Source organism: Phragmites australis, chromosome 11 (assembly GCF_958298935.1).
Source record: "Phragmites australis chromosome 11, lpPhrAust1.1, whole genome shotgun sequence".
NCBI classification, from domain to species: domain Eukaryota; kingdom Viridiplantae; phylum Streptophyta; class Magnoliopsida; order Poales; family Poaceae; genus Phragmites; species Phragmites australis.
Genome location: NC_084931.1, coordinates 31,626,919 through 31,641,352, shown reverse-complemented (window position 1 = coordinate 31,641,352; position 14,434 = coordinate 31,626,919). Strand labels below are relative to the sequence as shown.

Sequence of the window (14,434 nt, the reverse complement as noted above, 5' to 3'; positions counted from 1 at the left end):
TATTGATACGAGAACATCAGATACAAATAGATCTCCAAGTTTGAACGATTCATCTTGATCTCCAAGGCAGCTCTACATAGTTTCTTACGGTCAATCAGGCTCTTTACCAGATCGTATAGGTAGCGCGACCATAGTTTCTTACGGTTAGTACGGCCCAACAAGACCCGTTATCAAATGCGCTAGCCCACAAAACAAGTTTTTTTTTCTTTTTTTGCTAATCATCGTAATTAATTTATGGTTTTGATATATTAATGTCATTTTCTTCGTACATGCATTCAACACTTTAAAAGACTTGTCTCAACATTTTGTGAAACCTATTTCAACAATTTGAGAAAACTGGTTCAACATTTATGTGAAAAAAATGAAATAGTATATCCAATACATAGAAGTAGTTTTTGTTTCTCATATGCATTCAACATTTTGAAAAAACTGGTTCAACATTTTATGTGAAAGTGTTGAAATAATATAAACAAAATATTGAAGTAGTACATTCAAATTGTTGAATATTTTAAAAAAACAAAAAATATTCATATTATATCTCATTTTGTTGCACTAATTCTAAACAATATCATGGTTCAAACGGATTTAAAAACGGACTTACAGTCCCAGAGAAAAAATCGTTTGAAGTTTGAGATTGTAAAGAGATTATCACCTACCTCCACCAACCACATGCTGAAACCTGTCCTTCCAACCCGACCGGCGCCCTCAGCAATCTCATCCATCGGAGCCAACCCATGCACGAATCTCAAAGCAGACGGAGTCAAGAATGAACCCAAATGGAGGCCCAAGCGCGGTAGAGACTAGAGCCCAGCTACCTATTTTGCGGGACGACGATAGTAGCCCAGTTATATCTGTAGCCAGGCTCTGGTCCATTTATCCATGGGCTTTAAATGGGCCCAACTAACTGGGTGACGCAAGAATCTCGGCCTACGCCTGCAGCCCATTTATCTTGGCATTTAGTGAAAATGTTTATTTTTATTTCGAAAAATAAAAAAATTGTAAAATTAGATGTTTGTTTGAAAAAAAAACTCTTGAACTAGGCTACTGTCGTCTGCTAAAAAGGCGACGAGCACCTGTCACTCTTCTATCAGACAATAGGTTTAGAAAAATAAACATGCCGTCCTTCCAATAGGCTTTGTTTTGAGATTTATTTTAGCTTTCTTGGTTAAGGGGATTTCACAAGAAATAGTTCGTGCTCGAAGGCGATTTCTTGTTAGCTTAGATTTAATTAGCTGTCCTCGCAAAAGCAAAAATCAAAGTACTAGTCAAGAATCACAATTTCAGGGTGCTAAGAGGTATTTTTTTTCGAAAAAAGAAACACCGGTGGTGTTCTTTCAAAAATGTTCTGCAATTTTTTCCAAAAAAAAGTGCTTAGAGATTCCGTGGAGAAACTGATATAGCCTGGTGCTGGGGCGGTGTTTCTTGTACACCAAAGGGGGCCGCCATGTCGCCTCCATTTCTACAAAATTTGTAAGCTAAACTACTAGTATTTCGTACCACTTGGATACTAAGAAAAAGTACCAGTAAATTGAGCATATTTGTCAACTGTGCTCTCAACTAAAGATCATGGCTTCTTTCAAAAGAGAAAGATAGCTAAATCTTAGGGATTCCAGACGCGACATCCTTTTAATGAACTTCTCGAGGCTCATTTTTTTTCAAAAGAGAAACATAGACCGTGTCTATGCAGCGCAGACAATAACTGCTTCCACCAATGATGCTGCAGTGCTTAGTGCCAATCTGACAGGTCAATTATTTGATCACTTGAGGTTGAGATGCCGAGTGGTTAGCCAACTGCCTCATCCAACACACCAGTTTGCCAACGCCAACGCCAAATCCAAAGCCAAAGCCAAAGTCCAGTGGCAAACTGCCAATTGCAGGAATCAATTCAGAGTTCAGATTGGATGTGAACGGGTAGAGTTGGCCAAAAGGCTGTACATCATTTCCATCTCGTCAAATAAAGAATATTATTTGATTATAAACCATTTCATCTAGTTGTTCTCCATCTAAATAGCTCAAAAACAAAATAGATATGTCCCGTCCCATGCTATCTCGTAAACGAAACACTACCTAAAACAATATCATCCTTTTCAGTTCGTCAACTTCTTCATGGATAAAAGTATTTGCTAGCATTTGGAAGTCAACATCCACTGGTTAAAGGCCTAAAGCTCAGTCTCCTTTTTCTGTATGTCCTAGTACTTTTGTAAGGACGTTGACTCGCTTTCTTTTAGGGGGATAATTAGGCCGCTGACTTTGTTATCTGAAACACCAAGTAAAGCACGCAGACATTTTTTTCGTCGACTGCGCATCATTCGCAAGCAACAACGTTGACATTCCTCAAGTTCTCCAAAGCACAACTTTTCAGTTCAGCTCACCTTTGCCAAATATTGGAGTGCGGTACAATCTCCGTACTTTCTGCTGTTGAAAGGCACACACAAAGTTCACAGCTCAAAGTGATGCCTGAATTGTTTCAAGCAGCTACGAGAATGATCACAGGTGCAGAGAATGATGCATTAGGTTCATTGCAATGCCGAACGACAAGGATGGATCCACTGAACTTGTACCCTGCAAGCAACTATGAGATTAATCAGCAGCGCAGAGTGCAGAGGATGGCTTCAAGTTGGGTGCTGCGTGCAGCGCAAAGTCAAACGACATGGATGGATCGACTGAAATGGCACTCTGCTAGCACTACATTTCAAGGTAGGCTTCATGCAACTCATTCATTTTCCTTGCCCGTACACAAGGTTTCAGAGTTCGTGACCATCACTTTCGTATCTGCTCGAAGATCCTATCGGTCCGGCGAGATCAAACCGGACGCACGATTTCTGATGTTCTGATCTCGTATCACCATGTTCGTTGCTCGTCAACCGCATCGCCGTCATGCGTGCACATCAGCAGCATGCATTTTGGTCAAATGGCAAACTGCGAGTACATCGAATATGTACGCTTTCTTTTCTGGGACAAAGACCAATCGAGAGATGTCAGAACGGTTGACCTGCTGCAGTATGCAGAGTTGGAGCTGTTCAACGAAAAGGGGCCGTTGACTCACCTTGTCGGCATGATTGAAATTGTCGCGAAAGGATTAACAAATGTAATGTCCAGTGGAATAGACTCAATCGCGGAGGAAAATTTTAGTGCAGCCATTGGGTGATGGCTGGTGAGGCTTTTTAAATCATAAGCCCTTAAGAACGTAATGGTTGACTTTGCATGGCTCTTGGCAGTTTGACTTAGAGCAGTGACCTTTCTGACGTTGAGTTCGGCGGAGCGAAGTTAGTTTCCGGATCTCAAACAGTTGAGTTCATGTGCGCAAATCGTCTGACAAACGCCGTCGTTCCTTTTCGCGTGGCCAGATCCGACGCGTTTACAGTTTTTCAAAGGCTGGCACATGCACCGTCGCTGGCATGCAGCTTGTGGAAAAATCGACCTTAAGTGCAGCATAATCAGTGTGCCACCACAATCTGCGTGCTGTGTCATCTTGTTTCACTGGATCGGATTCTATCATTCACCACGCACGATTGATGATCTCATGCATTTCCGTCCACTTAAAAATGGCACATTCGATTCCTGGTCAGGCTTACAAACAGCTAAAAGCAGCGCAGCCCTGGCGTAAGAAACGAGTCAAACAGCGGCAAAAGCCCCGATTCTTACTTGGATCAGCGGTGAAATGAAGTGAAGTGACGTAGAATCAACCCATTGGAACAAATGGGGGACCTGGCCGGCGGGAAGGAGCGGCCGGCGACGCACTGGCTGCTGCGGACGAGTGGAGCTGGGCTCACGCTGGCCAAGGACGCAACGCATCCGGCGAACCATCGTCTATCCATCCACCTCCCTGGCCGTGGCCCACCCGTTCGGCCGCCCCGCAGCGCGCCGCGGAGTACACGCATCCACCTCGCCGCTTTCGGTCGGTGCAGGGCATGGGCCACGGGCAGGAGCCCCGCGGCCCCCACCACGCACCTGGCCGCGCCCTCACGCGACGCCACTTGCGCTCGGCTCGACGTGACCAACACTTACACCGCCCGCACCGCCCGCACGTCGCGTGCCATCGATTCGAATCGCGGCGCCGGCGATGCTGGCAGCAGCATCAGCGTACGCACCGCCGGGAGTGCGTGTGCCGCCGCCGCGGGGTGTTGTGCTGTGGTGAACATGCCGCCGCGGCGCGGTGCATATGCAACCGAATATTTCCCCCGAGGAACGGAACGGCGCGCGTATATATGCACGTTGTTCTCCGACGCTGAGGAGACTCCGGATATTCAGGCCCTGTTTATTTTCTGTTTTTGATTTGGCTTCTATTGCTGATAGAAGATATAAGTAAAAAAGCTAAAATAAATGAAGTTTCTGTAGAAGGAGTTTTTGAAAGTTAGAAGTTTGTTTTTTCTGAGTAAAATAAACTAAAGTTGAAAAACTCACTAAGAGATGATTTTTTTTTAAACTATATGCTAAGAAATTAAAAATTTATTATAAAAACCAACAGCCTATTTTTAAAAACAATTTTTCAGACAAAAAAATATAATTTTTCAGAAAAATCTAAAAACAGAAAACCAAACAAACAAACGCTCAACCCAGTTGTAACGGATCATTTTTATAGTTCTCTTCGAAGGACCACCGGCATTTTACAGCCATCCAAGTTGGGCTATCGAAAGAAAAAAAATTTGCTAGCCATTACGATCAGGCTCAAGATGTAAGTAAAAAATTATATAATATATAAGATAATCAATAGATGGATGAACGAATCAGATAATTCGTGTATCAACACCCTACACGTAAATTGCCTTTCGCTTGTGCTAGCTCGGTGAATCGAACCGGCAGGTCGAGGGGACCGATGGCTGCCATAAGTTGTGAACACATGCACGAGTGCATGAATGGGACGCTTTCCGGAAAGTGTTCGAATGAGCGTTTGCATAACCGCTAATTTGGTCCTCCGGAGTCGTCTTTGCAAAATGGTTTCTAGATGCAGTAACTAACGGAAGAACCGTGTTAGATGTAGAATCGGGTGGCTACACACCATAGTTTTGCGGTGGTCGTCGATGACGCATGCCACGGAGTGTCAAACCGCCAACCGTGGCCCCCAAAGCACACAGCCCTGGCCATTTTCAGGTGAGCGCGCTGACGTGGACCATTGATTTGTTTATTCTACGCGAAGGTCTTCGCGTGCCCATCCAAACTGCACCAACCTCACCTGTACTGCGCGCGCTCCGTTTCATAGAACCTGCTTTGATACTACCTCTGTCTATCCACGACGCTGACCAAGACTTCGACACGTCTAAACACCCTAAAATGAGACAGGGGCGCGAGTCCGAGCGTGAGAGGGAGAGCTGACGCGGGATATCTAGGAGGAAAATGAGTGTGAAGTTTCCTTAATTAACCGTTGACACTAGAAAAGAGATTTTTACACGTTCGTAACTTAATAGGATCATTCATGCTAGTGAAATAATTGAAAATAAAACATAAGATAAGTAAGAAAAAATAAAAAATATATGAATATCAAGGGAGAGAACAAACGATTAGGATCCATGCGATTTTGCATTTTCCGTTCTTACCATGCGAAGTTCCAACCCCATCCGTCAACAGTTCCACACCACAAATCCCTCCTCACCTCACCAGCGCGTGCCGAAAAAAGAATTGCAATCCTTCCTAATCTTCCCACGCCTTTTCGCTTCATTTCCTAATCTGATCGCCGCGCTTTTTGGACACGCCAAAACACCTTCCATGTTCTGAACTTGCAATCCTTCCTAATCCTCGATACAAGTCTTCCTCCTCTTCACCCATCCCATCTATATATAAACGCACTCGCCACAAAAAGACTCAGCACGAGACGAGAGCAAGCCAAGCACGAGACTCACAAGGACCAACAGAAAGAGCCAGCACACCATCGCAGCGCGGGCAGGCGACGCAAGAAACAGAGGGGAAGAGATGACGGTGGTCGTGAGCGGGAACTGGACGCGGGTGCGGACGCTGGGCCGCGGGGCGTCCGGGGCGGAGGTCTTTTTGGCGGCGGACGAGGTGTCCGGGGAGCTGTTCGCGGTCAAGTCCTCGGCGGCGGCGGGCGCGGAGATGCTGAGGCGGGAGCAGGAGGCGATGTCCAACCTCCGCTCGCCGCACGTCGTCCCCTGCATCGGCGGACGCGGGGCCCGGGACGGGTCGTACCAGCTCTTCCTTGAGTTCGCGCCCGGCGGGTCGCTCGCCGACGAGGTCGCGAGGAATGGAGGGCGGCTCGAGGAGCGCGACGTCCGCCGGTACGCGGCCGACGTGGCCAGGGGGCTCGCGTACGTCCACGGGACGGGGCTAGTGCACGGGGACGTCAAGGCGAGGAACGTCGTCATCGGCGCCGACGGCCGGGCCAAGCTCGCGGACTTCGGGTGCGCGAGGATGGTGGCGGGTTCTGCCAGGCCGTTCGGCGGCACGCCGGCATTCATGGCGCCCGAGGTGGCCCGCGGGGAGGAACAGGGCCCCGCGGCCGACGTCTGGGCGCTGGGATGCACCGTCATCGAGATGGCCACCGGGCGCGCCCCGTGGAGCGACGTGGACGACGTGCTCGCTGCGGTGCACCGGATCGGGTACACGGACGCCGTCCCCGAGGTTCCCCCATGGCTGTCCGCGGAGGCCAAGGACTTCTTGGTCCGGTGCTTGGCAAGGCGCCCAAGTCACCGGTCCACGGCGGCACAGCTGCTCGAGCACCCATTCGTTGCCTCCGCCGACGGTTGCGACGCGAAGCTGGAAGTCGCCAAGGGCAAATGGGTGTCTCCCAAGAGCACGCTGGACGCGGCATTATGGGAGTCCGACACCGACGACGAGGACGACGACGTGTCACAGAGCACGGCCGAGAGGATCAAGGCGTTGGCTTGCCCTACCTCAGCGCTGCCGGACTGGGACTCCGACGACGGCTGGATCGATGTGGTCTCCACGCCAAATCAAGCATCCAACGCAGCGGCCGTGCCGGTCGAGGATACGACTGGCGCCGACGGCGGTGTCAGAAGCGACGACGAAGTGAGCGCCGAGGTCGAGCCCCTCGACATTGACGTGGACAGTGGCGATAGCGCCCACAATGCAGGAGAAACCGATGCTTCACCTGAACACGAGAGGCATCTGCGTGCGAATTCACCCTGTAATGACGAAGTTTCATGTAAATTACAGTGTACCAGAAACAATGCAACTCATTTTGTTCTCGCCCAAGTTTTGCTCTGTTCGTCCCTTTCCTTAAATTCAGAAATTCTTCTTCTTTCGAAGCCTCTCTGTTTCTTGCGTGGGACGGTCGGAGCACTGAACACCCGCGTTACGCGTGCACATTTACCGTGAGAGCGCGAAACGGAAACACTACGTGGTTTCCCTCAAAAAGATTACTCTGAATCTCCGCCGCCCGCGTAGCGGCGACTCTGAATCTCCTCCGATGGGGAAGCAGTCAAGCGGAGGAGCCCAGCGCCAGTCCTCGGCTTCCCCACCACGCCACGCACCGAAGCTTCCGACGCGGCAACGCGCAAGCATCGCGTCGACACGGAAAGCGCAGCGTCACCGCGGACGCAGAAAGGGCTCTGCCATTCTGGAGTAGCTTTCGCCCCCCGCGGTCAAAAACCTTCGGACTCGGTAATCCGGGGTCCAGGAAAAAGGCAACGTGCGAGCCGCCCGCCGGCGACAAAACAGGTGCCCCTTTTGCAAGTAAGCGTCGCGTCCTGCGGTTGCTTCTCCCGGTGGAGAACCGTCCACCGGCCTTGGGTGCCCGGCTCTTCCATTCCGTTCGGCCCTTTTCGCTGCCGTGCAATGGTTCGCGGACTCATCGTGCGCTTGTGGATAGCGCGCTCGGTGCGGGATAAGGAGCTGGCTGCGCTGCGCCGGTGGGCTCACCGCTGCCGCCTGTGCTTTCCCAACGTCTCCAGACTGTGAAAGGCATCATAGATTATCTGGTGTGTAGTTGGTCCACACGGCACGTACAGTAGGTTGCCAGCCGTTTGATCGCACGCCAACAATAAACTCAGAATCTCACTTGCCTTTTTTCGATACCTCAAACTTTCCTCGCGTTTCCTCACCAATGCAGTTTCCGATTGGACACCTCGCACACGATACAGCACGTCCTGAACAGAATGCACAACGCAAGCGCCGGTGGAGACAGTCGCGTGGCACCATGGCCGATCCAAACAGTACGTGGCACTGAACCGGCGGTGCGGTGCCCGAGCCGCCTAATTTTAGGCGTGCGCAAAACGTTGGGCTCTGGATATGCTCGCCGTCGCCGCGCTTCAGCAGCCGTGCACCGATACGGTGTCTGTCTGTCCAACCGGCGAGCGAGCCAAACCCATCAACCCACGCACGGAGTCAGGACGCACTGCGCGAGTACAAGTGGACGGCACCGACGTCTGCACTGGAGCCCGGAGTCCACCGTCCACGGATGCTATGCACTGCTTACAAATACAACTCATCCATACATTAATTCTTTCGTCTATTCTATAATTTTTATCATCTATTTTTTTAATATGAATTTTAATGTAAATGAACGATTTTAATAAGTTATGCATCCACACACGGGCGGATCTAGCTCCTAGTGACCTGGGCGCCGCTCAGGCTCCTACACAGCAGCAAGAGACTAGCCGACGTGCTGATGCTTGCTGGAGATAGATAGACCGAACAGTCTATAACTTCGGCCAGTCTCATTAGAATCGCTGGTCTGTCACTGCATCTACGTGCCCTTGTAAAATTTTCGTATTCACTACTGCTGCCTTGTTCTCGTGTGCAAGAGGCGGTAGAGCCCGTCGCTTTCGGTTCTCTGCGAGTGCGCTGACTCAGTGCCTTTCCGGACGCTTTGCGCCTTGTGTTGCTCTTTCCCCTCCCTTTTAAGCAACGGACCGAGTGAAGGAATGAATCTTCACGGGCCAGAGAGATCCGGGCGTTAAAATTTGATCGCTGTCAGCATTTAAATCACCGTCTCGGTGATCACGACAAGTGCTGTATTACGCGGAAGAGTAATCTTGGGATCCATCACATCACATGATTAGTCCAGATTTTTTTGTTCTAGAGTGTGTTGAAACCTAATTCTTCTTGTGAGCCAAGCAACACCAAGTACACCTGGTGGCACCTGATAGGCGAAAAAAAATAGTGTAGTGCGGTGTAGCACTGTGGCTTCAAGGTGCAGTGTCAGCTTCCTCGAGTTAACCAGCAGCCAGGCACCTGTACGAAGCCCTTTGTGCAAAGTCACAGAAACCTTCACAGTTCACACCATAATTAGTCTTGGCAGCCGATTGATTCAAGCCTAATGTTCAAAAATATAAGTTGCCCTGTTCTCGAAGTAAAGGGTATCTGAGGTTGTATACTAACCTCGGCAGACACAAGATTATGGAGTACAACAACAGTTGACCTTGACCCTGATAAAAACACCACGTGTCCATGTACTTGTTCCATGCTGCTCAATCATTAGGCCCCATGATCCCAAGCTGGTCACTAATGATGAGCTCATACTCCTATTAGAAAACCAGTAAAGAATGGCGTACTCCTACTTACCGACGGAGGCTTGGATTGACCAGCTCAGCCGGAGTTCGGTGGGCGACCTGTCATGAGGCGGCGAATCGGCACGCAGCATGTGTTGCTGTGGTGTGCAGCCCACCAGCACCGAACCGCATTTTTTTTTTGAGCTTGGCTTGCCGTATCTCCTGGATCGATCGCCCGGTCGTTAGGCCAGCGGCGCCGTGCCAACCGGGCGCAAACGCTGCGTCGATCGCTTTACGCGTATCGCTCCATCTCTGGAGTCTGGTCTTCTCGGTACCAGGTGGGGGAACACATGGCAGCACACCCGGCTGCCGCGGATGAGGAACACGAGTCGTAAGGGCTAGAACTAAAAGCGGTAGCGATCGAGGACCACGCTGCTGCATGGCCTGCCATCTGAGAAACTTGGCAAAAGTGTAAGCAGTATGATGAGAGAGCAGATCATTACGTGGCTGGCTACTACGACTTCCAAATTAGTTCAGTTTCATGTGTTTCTACATGTGACTGCCATGATTTACTTGGTTACGTTGCACAATTGATGGCTGTGACCAATCTTTAATTTCAAGTACACCGTTCATACACCGAGTTTCAATATGTGTATACTCAGTACATGTTTGACCGACCACGGTGTAAGAACTAGTTTTACATGGCCATACGACTTGACTATCTTCCCTTGATCCCTACTAATTGTGTGGCAGATTTTTTGTGTTGTTTTTTTAATTAATCTAATATCAATAAAGAATGCGGCGACTATAAAATGTGGTTTGCGTTTGACTAGTGGTTTTAATGTTGGACGAGTAATCCCATATTAGCCCATGTTTGGACTGGTGGAATTGCTTTAGGAGTTCTTCAAGTAGATTTTAACCAAACAGATTTCGATGCCGATCACCTCTATCCAAACATGTCTTGAGTGTGAATCATTTGACGGTGAGTGGCACGTATAAAAGTCGTAGAACTGACTGTATAGCATTATCTACTTATATCTCACTAGTAGACCACTTTGGCATTTCATGCTCTATAAAAACAAATACAACTTGGACACTCTTTTATTCCTTGATAATTACACGTCATACACCTCCTTTTAGTGAAACAAACCGATAATTCTAGCACTACTAAAAAAACCCTATCACTACCGGCTCTAAAGTAACCATCACTGTCAGTTTTAGAGCCGACAGTACACAACGGGTAGTGATAGTCACTACTGGCTGAAGGCTTCAGCCGGCAGTGATACAGTCTGCCTCCGATTGATTTTTTTGCCTGAAAAACTAAAATAAATAAATAAATTTTGCACCCGAGGAACCCCACGCCCGCACAAGTCACAAGTCACGCGATTATTCGCGCGAAATACACGCGCGTGCGGTTCGTGACACTCGAACCTAAGACCTCTCAGCTCGCGCAATACATCCTTAACATACCATTACATAAGTACTTGGGATAATAGTAGCATATACAATCTTTTTGATATATTTCTGTCTAAAACTTAAAATGATTATTTGGACATTTAAATGATTTTTTTTAAAAAAAATTAACTACAAAGTTGTAGATCTCGTCAAGGGTTACAATTTTTATATAAATTTTGTCCCCATCCGATTTCGTATGAAAAATTTATGAATTTTTAAAGATAAACTGTCATTCATTATCACTGTCGGCTCGTGTTACGAACCGGCAGTGATATCCTCATCACTGCCGGTTCGTAACATAAGCCAGCAGTGATACCCGACCAAGCACTATTCACCCAACCAATCATTGCTCACCCGTTATCACTGTCGTTGTTTCTTGTAAGTCGACAGTGATACTTGACGAACTATTACTGTCGGTTCATGACTAGATCCGGCAGTGATAGTTCAGGTATCACTGCCGGCTGGTGGCTTCACCTGGCAGCAAAGCATCACTGACGGCTGATGAACCGTCAATGATACCTTTTATCACTGTCAGTTCATAAACCACATTCGCTGATGCTTCCCGTGCAATTTTTGAATCGATAGTGATGCTTCATCACTACCGATCTATTAGCAACCGGCAGTGATAGACCGACATATAAGTCTGATTTTATAGTAGTGTAGATTCCAATAATGTAATGCAAACTATCATCTCTTTCGTCGCCACAAAACTTATACAACCGCAACAACACTTTACATATTCCAACCCCTCCTACATTTACTCATCTCTACAAACACCCTCTATGCCCCTGACGGTGCCTCATCCCCCTCTACTATCCTCCTACAATTGCTACACTTTCAACGTAAAACCAACTCCAGGTAACTCCATCGACCATCGTCCATTGAAGCGAATGTAGTGTATCGTCTTGCAAAATACCACCTTGTGATGATATTTGTTACCCGACTCCTTCAATAAATATTTTTCATTGCTTCTGTTACTCCACCAAAAACAAAATTCAGAGGGCATGTACATCGGTTCAGATAACGGTTGTTTATAAAATACATTCATATCATTTTCAACGGTATTAAAAACACCACGTACAATAAATTGTTTATAAAAGTTGTTTAGAAATCTCACATATAATACTGTAGACACTAATAACTATCTATATAGTAGTTTATATAGCAACAACCCGTCTACTAATAGACTACCTGTTAATCATTATACAATGTTTCTCTCTCTTCTCCAACTCTCTCATCCACGTCACTCAAAAATCTCACCTGACATTTCTTAAATAACCGATATTACCCTATCTACTCGGGAAATAAATTTTATAGGATTCAATCTTACGAAATACTTTTTTTCCCTATGATGACATATATCCACATTCTCTCACTCCTCTTTAGTCCAACCATTAAATCACAGAATAAATAATATAAATAAGATCTTAAAAAATATTTTTAAACAGACAGATAGCCATTTTGCCCTCGTTTTCCACTCGCCGTAAAGCTTCCAGTCCAAACCGACAGAGCCCTTCCTAGGTTCATCCAGCCAAATAGCCATTTTGCCCTCGTTTTCCACTTGCCTTGCCCGCAAAACCCACGTTCCCCTCCATCCCACGCGGCCAAATATCCCGGCCAGTCAGTTCCACACGCTGGACCCGCCCTTAGGCCTTCGCGGCCCCACAAGTCAGACTCCGCGCGAGGAAAAATCGTAGCCCCCACGCTTCTCCGCGCGCCACCGCAATCCTCACGTGCTTTCGCGAGCGCGCCACCGAACCAGAACCTGCCAATCAGTCGGGCACGCTGGATCTTGCACCGAACTCCCTCCGGTTATAAATAGGCGCTCGACGCGGGCGCAGCCGGATCAGCGGCGTCGCGCCACGCAGACGCGGAGTTCCGAGACCTAGACAAAGAAACCGCAAGAAAAAACTTGGGTACCACGATGGTAGACGCGGGGATCAGCGGCCGCCGCCTGACGCGGCTCCGCACGCTCGGCCGCGGCGCGTCTGGCGCCGTCGTGTCGCTCTTCGCGGCGGGGGACGAGCTCCTCGCTGTGAAGTCGGCGGGCGGGGCCGTGGGGGGCGAGCAGCTGCGGCGCGAGGGGGGGATCATGGCCTCGCTCTGCTCGCCGCACGTGCTCCCCTGCCTCGGGTTCCGCGCCGCAGCGGGAGGGGAGTACCAGCTGCTCCTCGAGTTCGCGCCCGGCGGCTCGCTGGCCGACGAGGTGGAAAGGAATGGGGGCCACCTGGAGGAAGGCGCCATACGGGCGTACGCGGCGGACGTGGCCAAGGGGATCGCGTACCTCCATGGGGAGTCCATGGTGCACGGGGACGTCAAGGCGAGGAACGTGGCGATCGGCGCCGACGGGCGGGCCAAGCTCGCGGACTTCGGGTGCGCGAGGCGCGTGGGCTCGAAAGGGCCGATCGGCGGCACACCGGCATTCATGGCGCCGGAGGTGGTGCGCGGGGAGGAGCAGGGACCGGAGGCCGACGTCTGGGCGCTGGGATGCACCGTCATCGAGATGGCCACAGGCCGCGCCCCGTGGAGCGACATGGACGACGTCGTCGCGGCGGTGCGCCTGATCGGGTACACGGACGCCACGCCGGAGGCGCCGGAGTGGCTGTCGGCGGAGGCGAAGGACTTCTTGGGCAAGTGCCTACGGCGAAACACCAGTGAGCGGTGGACGGTGGCGCAGCTGCTGGAGCACCCGTTCTTGGCATCAGCCGGCTGCGGCGTCAAGGCAGAGGATTTGAAGGCCAAGTGGGTATCTCCCAAGAGCACGCTGGATGCCGCATTGTGGGAGTTGGACGCCGACGACGAGGATGAGGAGCTGCCAGAGAGCGCGGCTGACAGAATCAGGGCATTGGCAGGCCCCTTCTCGGCCTTGCCGGACTGGGAATCCGACGATGGTTGGATCGAAGTGTGCAGCCGTCACTCTGAACTTCCTGACGCAGCGGCCGCCTGCCAAGAAGTGAAATTTCCGACGCACCGTGAAATTTTCGACGCGGCGGCGGCGATGTCGTCCGAGCAGATGCACAATGAAGTCCCCGTTGTGCCGGTGGCTTTACCGGCTGCGGAGACGACGTTCCATGGAGATTTTTGGGGTGCAGAATCGGAAGCAGAGGTGGAGGCTGAGCTTTTTGGCGCTGACTTGGATGCGGGCGATGATCCTGTGCACAATGTAGGAGCTGCCGATGCCTATGCGCATCAGCAACACAAAGATATTTATGCGAATCTCACTAGTGATCCAATTGTACTTCATCTCGATATTTCTGATGAAGAAATAGTAAAAACTCATTGTCATGGTCAAATCGCCTTTCATTCCCTTCCACCTCCTCTGTTCGTCCTTTAGCTTTTCTTTTTTTACTGACTCCCACTGACAAACTTAGGCACCATTGAATACAGGAATTTTTCTTGAATCGTGCGAGAATTGAACCATTTTATGCGAAATTCCCGCGTTTCAAACACCACCCTCTGAAAATGAACTGGGATTGATAGCGTGAATTTGATGTGGCATCACTGTCCAGTAGAACGATGAACTCTACTAGGGCATGACCGTTTGAGTGAAAAGAAGAAGATGATGAAATAACAGC

At 49.5% G+C, this 14,434-nt stretch overlaps 2 protein-coding genes across 2 annotated transcripts; both read left to right on the top strand.

The window, feature by feature from the left end:
- Positions 1-5,613: 5,613 nt before the first annotated feature.
- Positions 5,614-7,305, top strand: LOC133885683 (mitogen-activated protein kinase kinase kinase 17-like). Its single transcript, XM_062325420.1, has one exon. It carries the CDS (start codon positions 5,908-5,910, stop codon positions 7,288-7,290), a length of 1,383 nt encoding a protein of 460 aa, XP_062181404.1. The 5' UTR covers positions 5,614-5,907; the 3' UTR covers positions 7,291-7,305.
- A 5,387-nt stretch (positions 7,306-12,692) lies between these two features.
- Positions 12,693-14,260, top strand: LOC133885445 (mitogen-activated protein kinase kinase kinase 17-like). The gene has a single exon (XM_062325164.1). The coding sequence runs from the start codon at positions 12,784-12,786 to the stop codon at positions 14,191-14,193; it is 1,410 nt and encodes a 469-aa protein (XP_062181148.1). The 5' UTR covers positions 12,693-12,783; the 3' UTR covers positions 14,194-14,260.
- The last annotated feature ends 174 nt before the right edge of the window (positions 14,261-14,434 follow it).

Coding starts and splice junctions, on each gene's coding strand:
- LOC133885683 (XM_062325420.1), top strand. CDS start 5,908: ATGACGGTGGTCGTGAGCGGGAACTGGACGCGGGTGCGGACGCTGGGC.
- LOC133885445 (XM_062325164.1), top strand. CDS start 12,784: ATGGTAGACGCGGGGATCAGCGGCCGCCGCCTGACGCGGCTCCGCACG.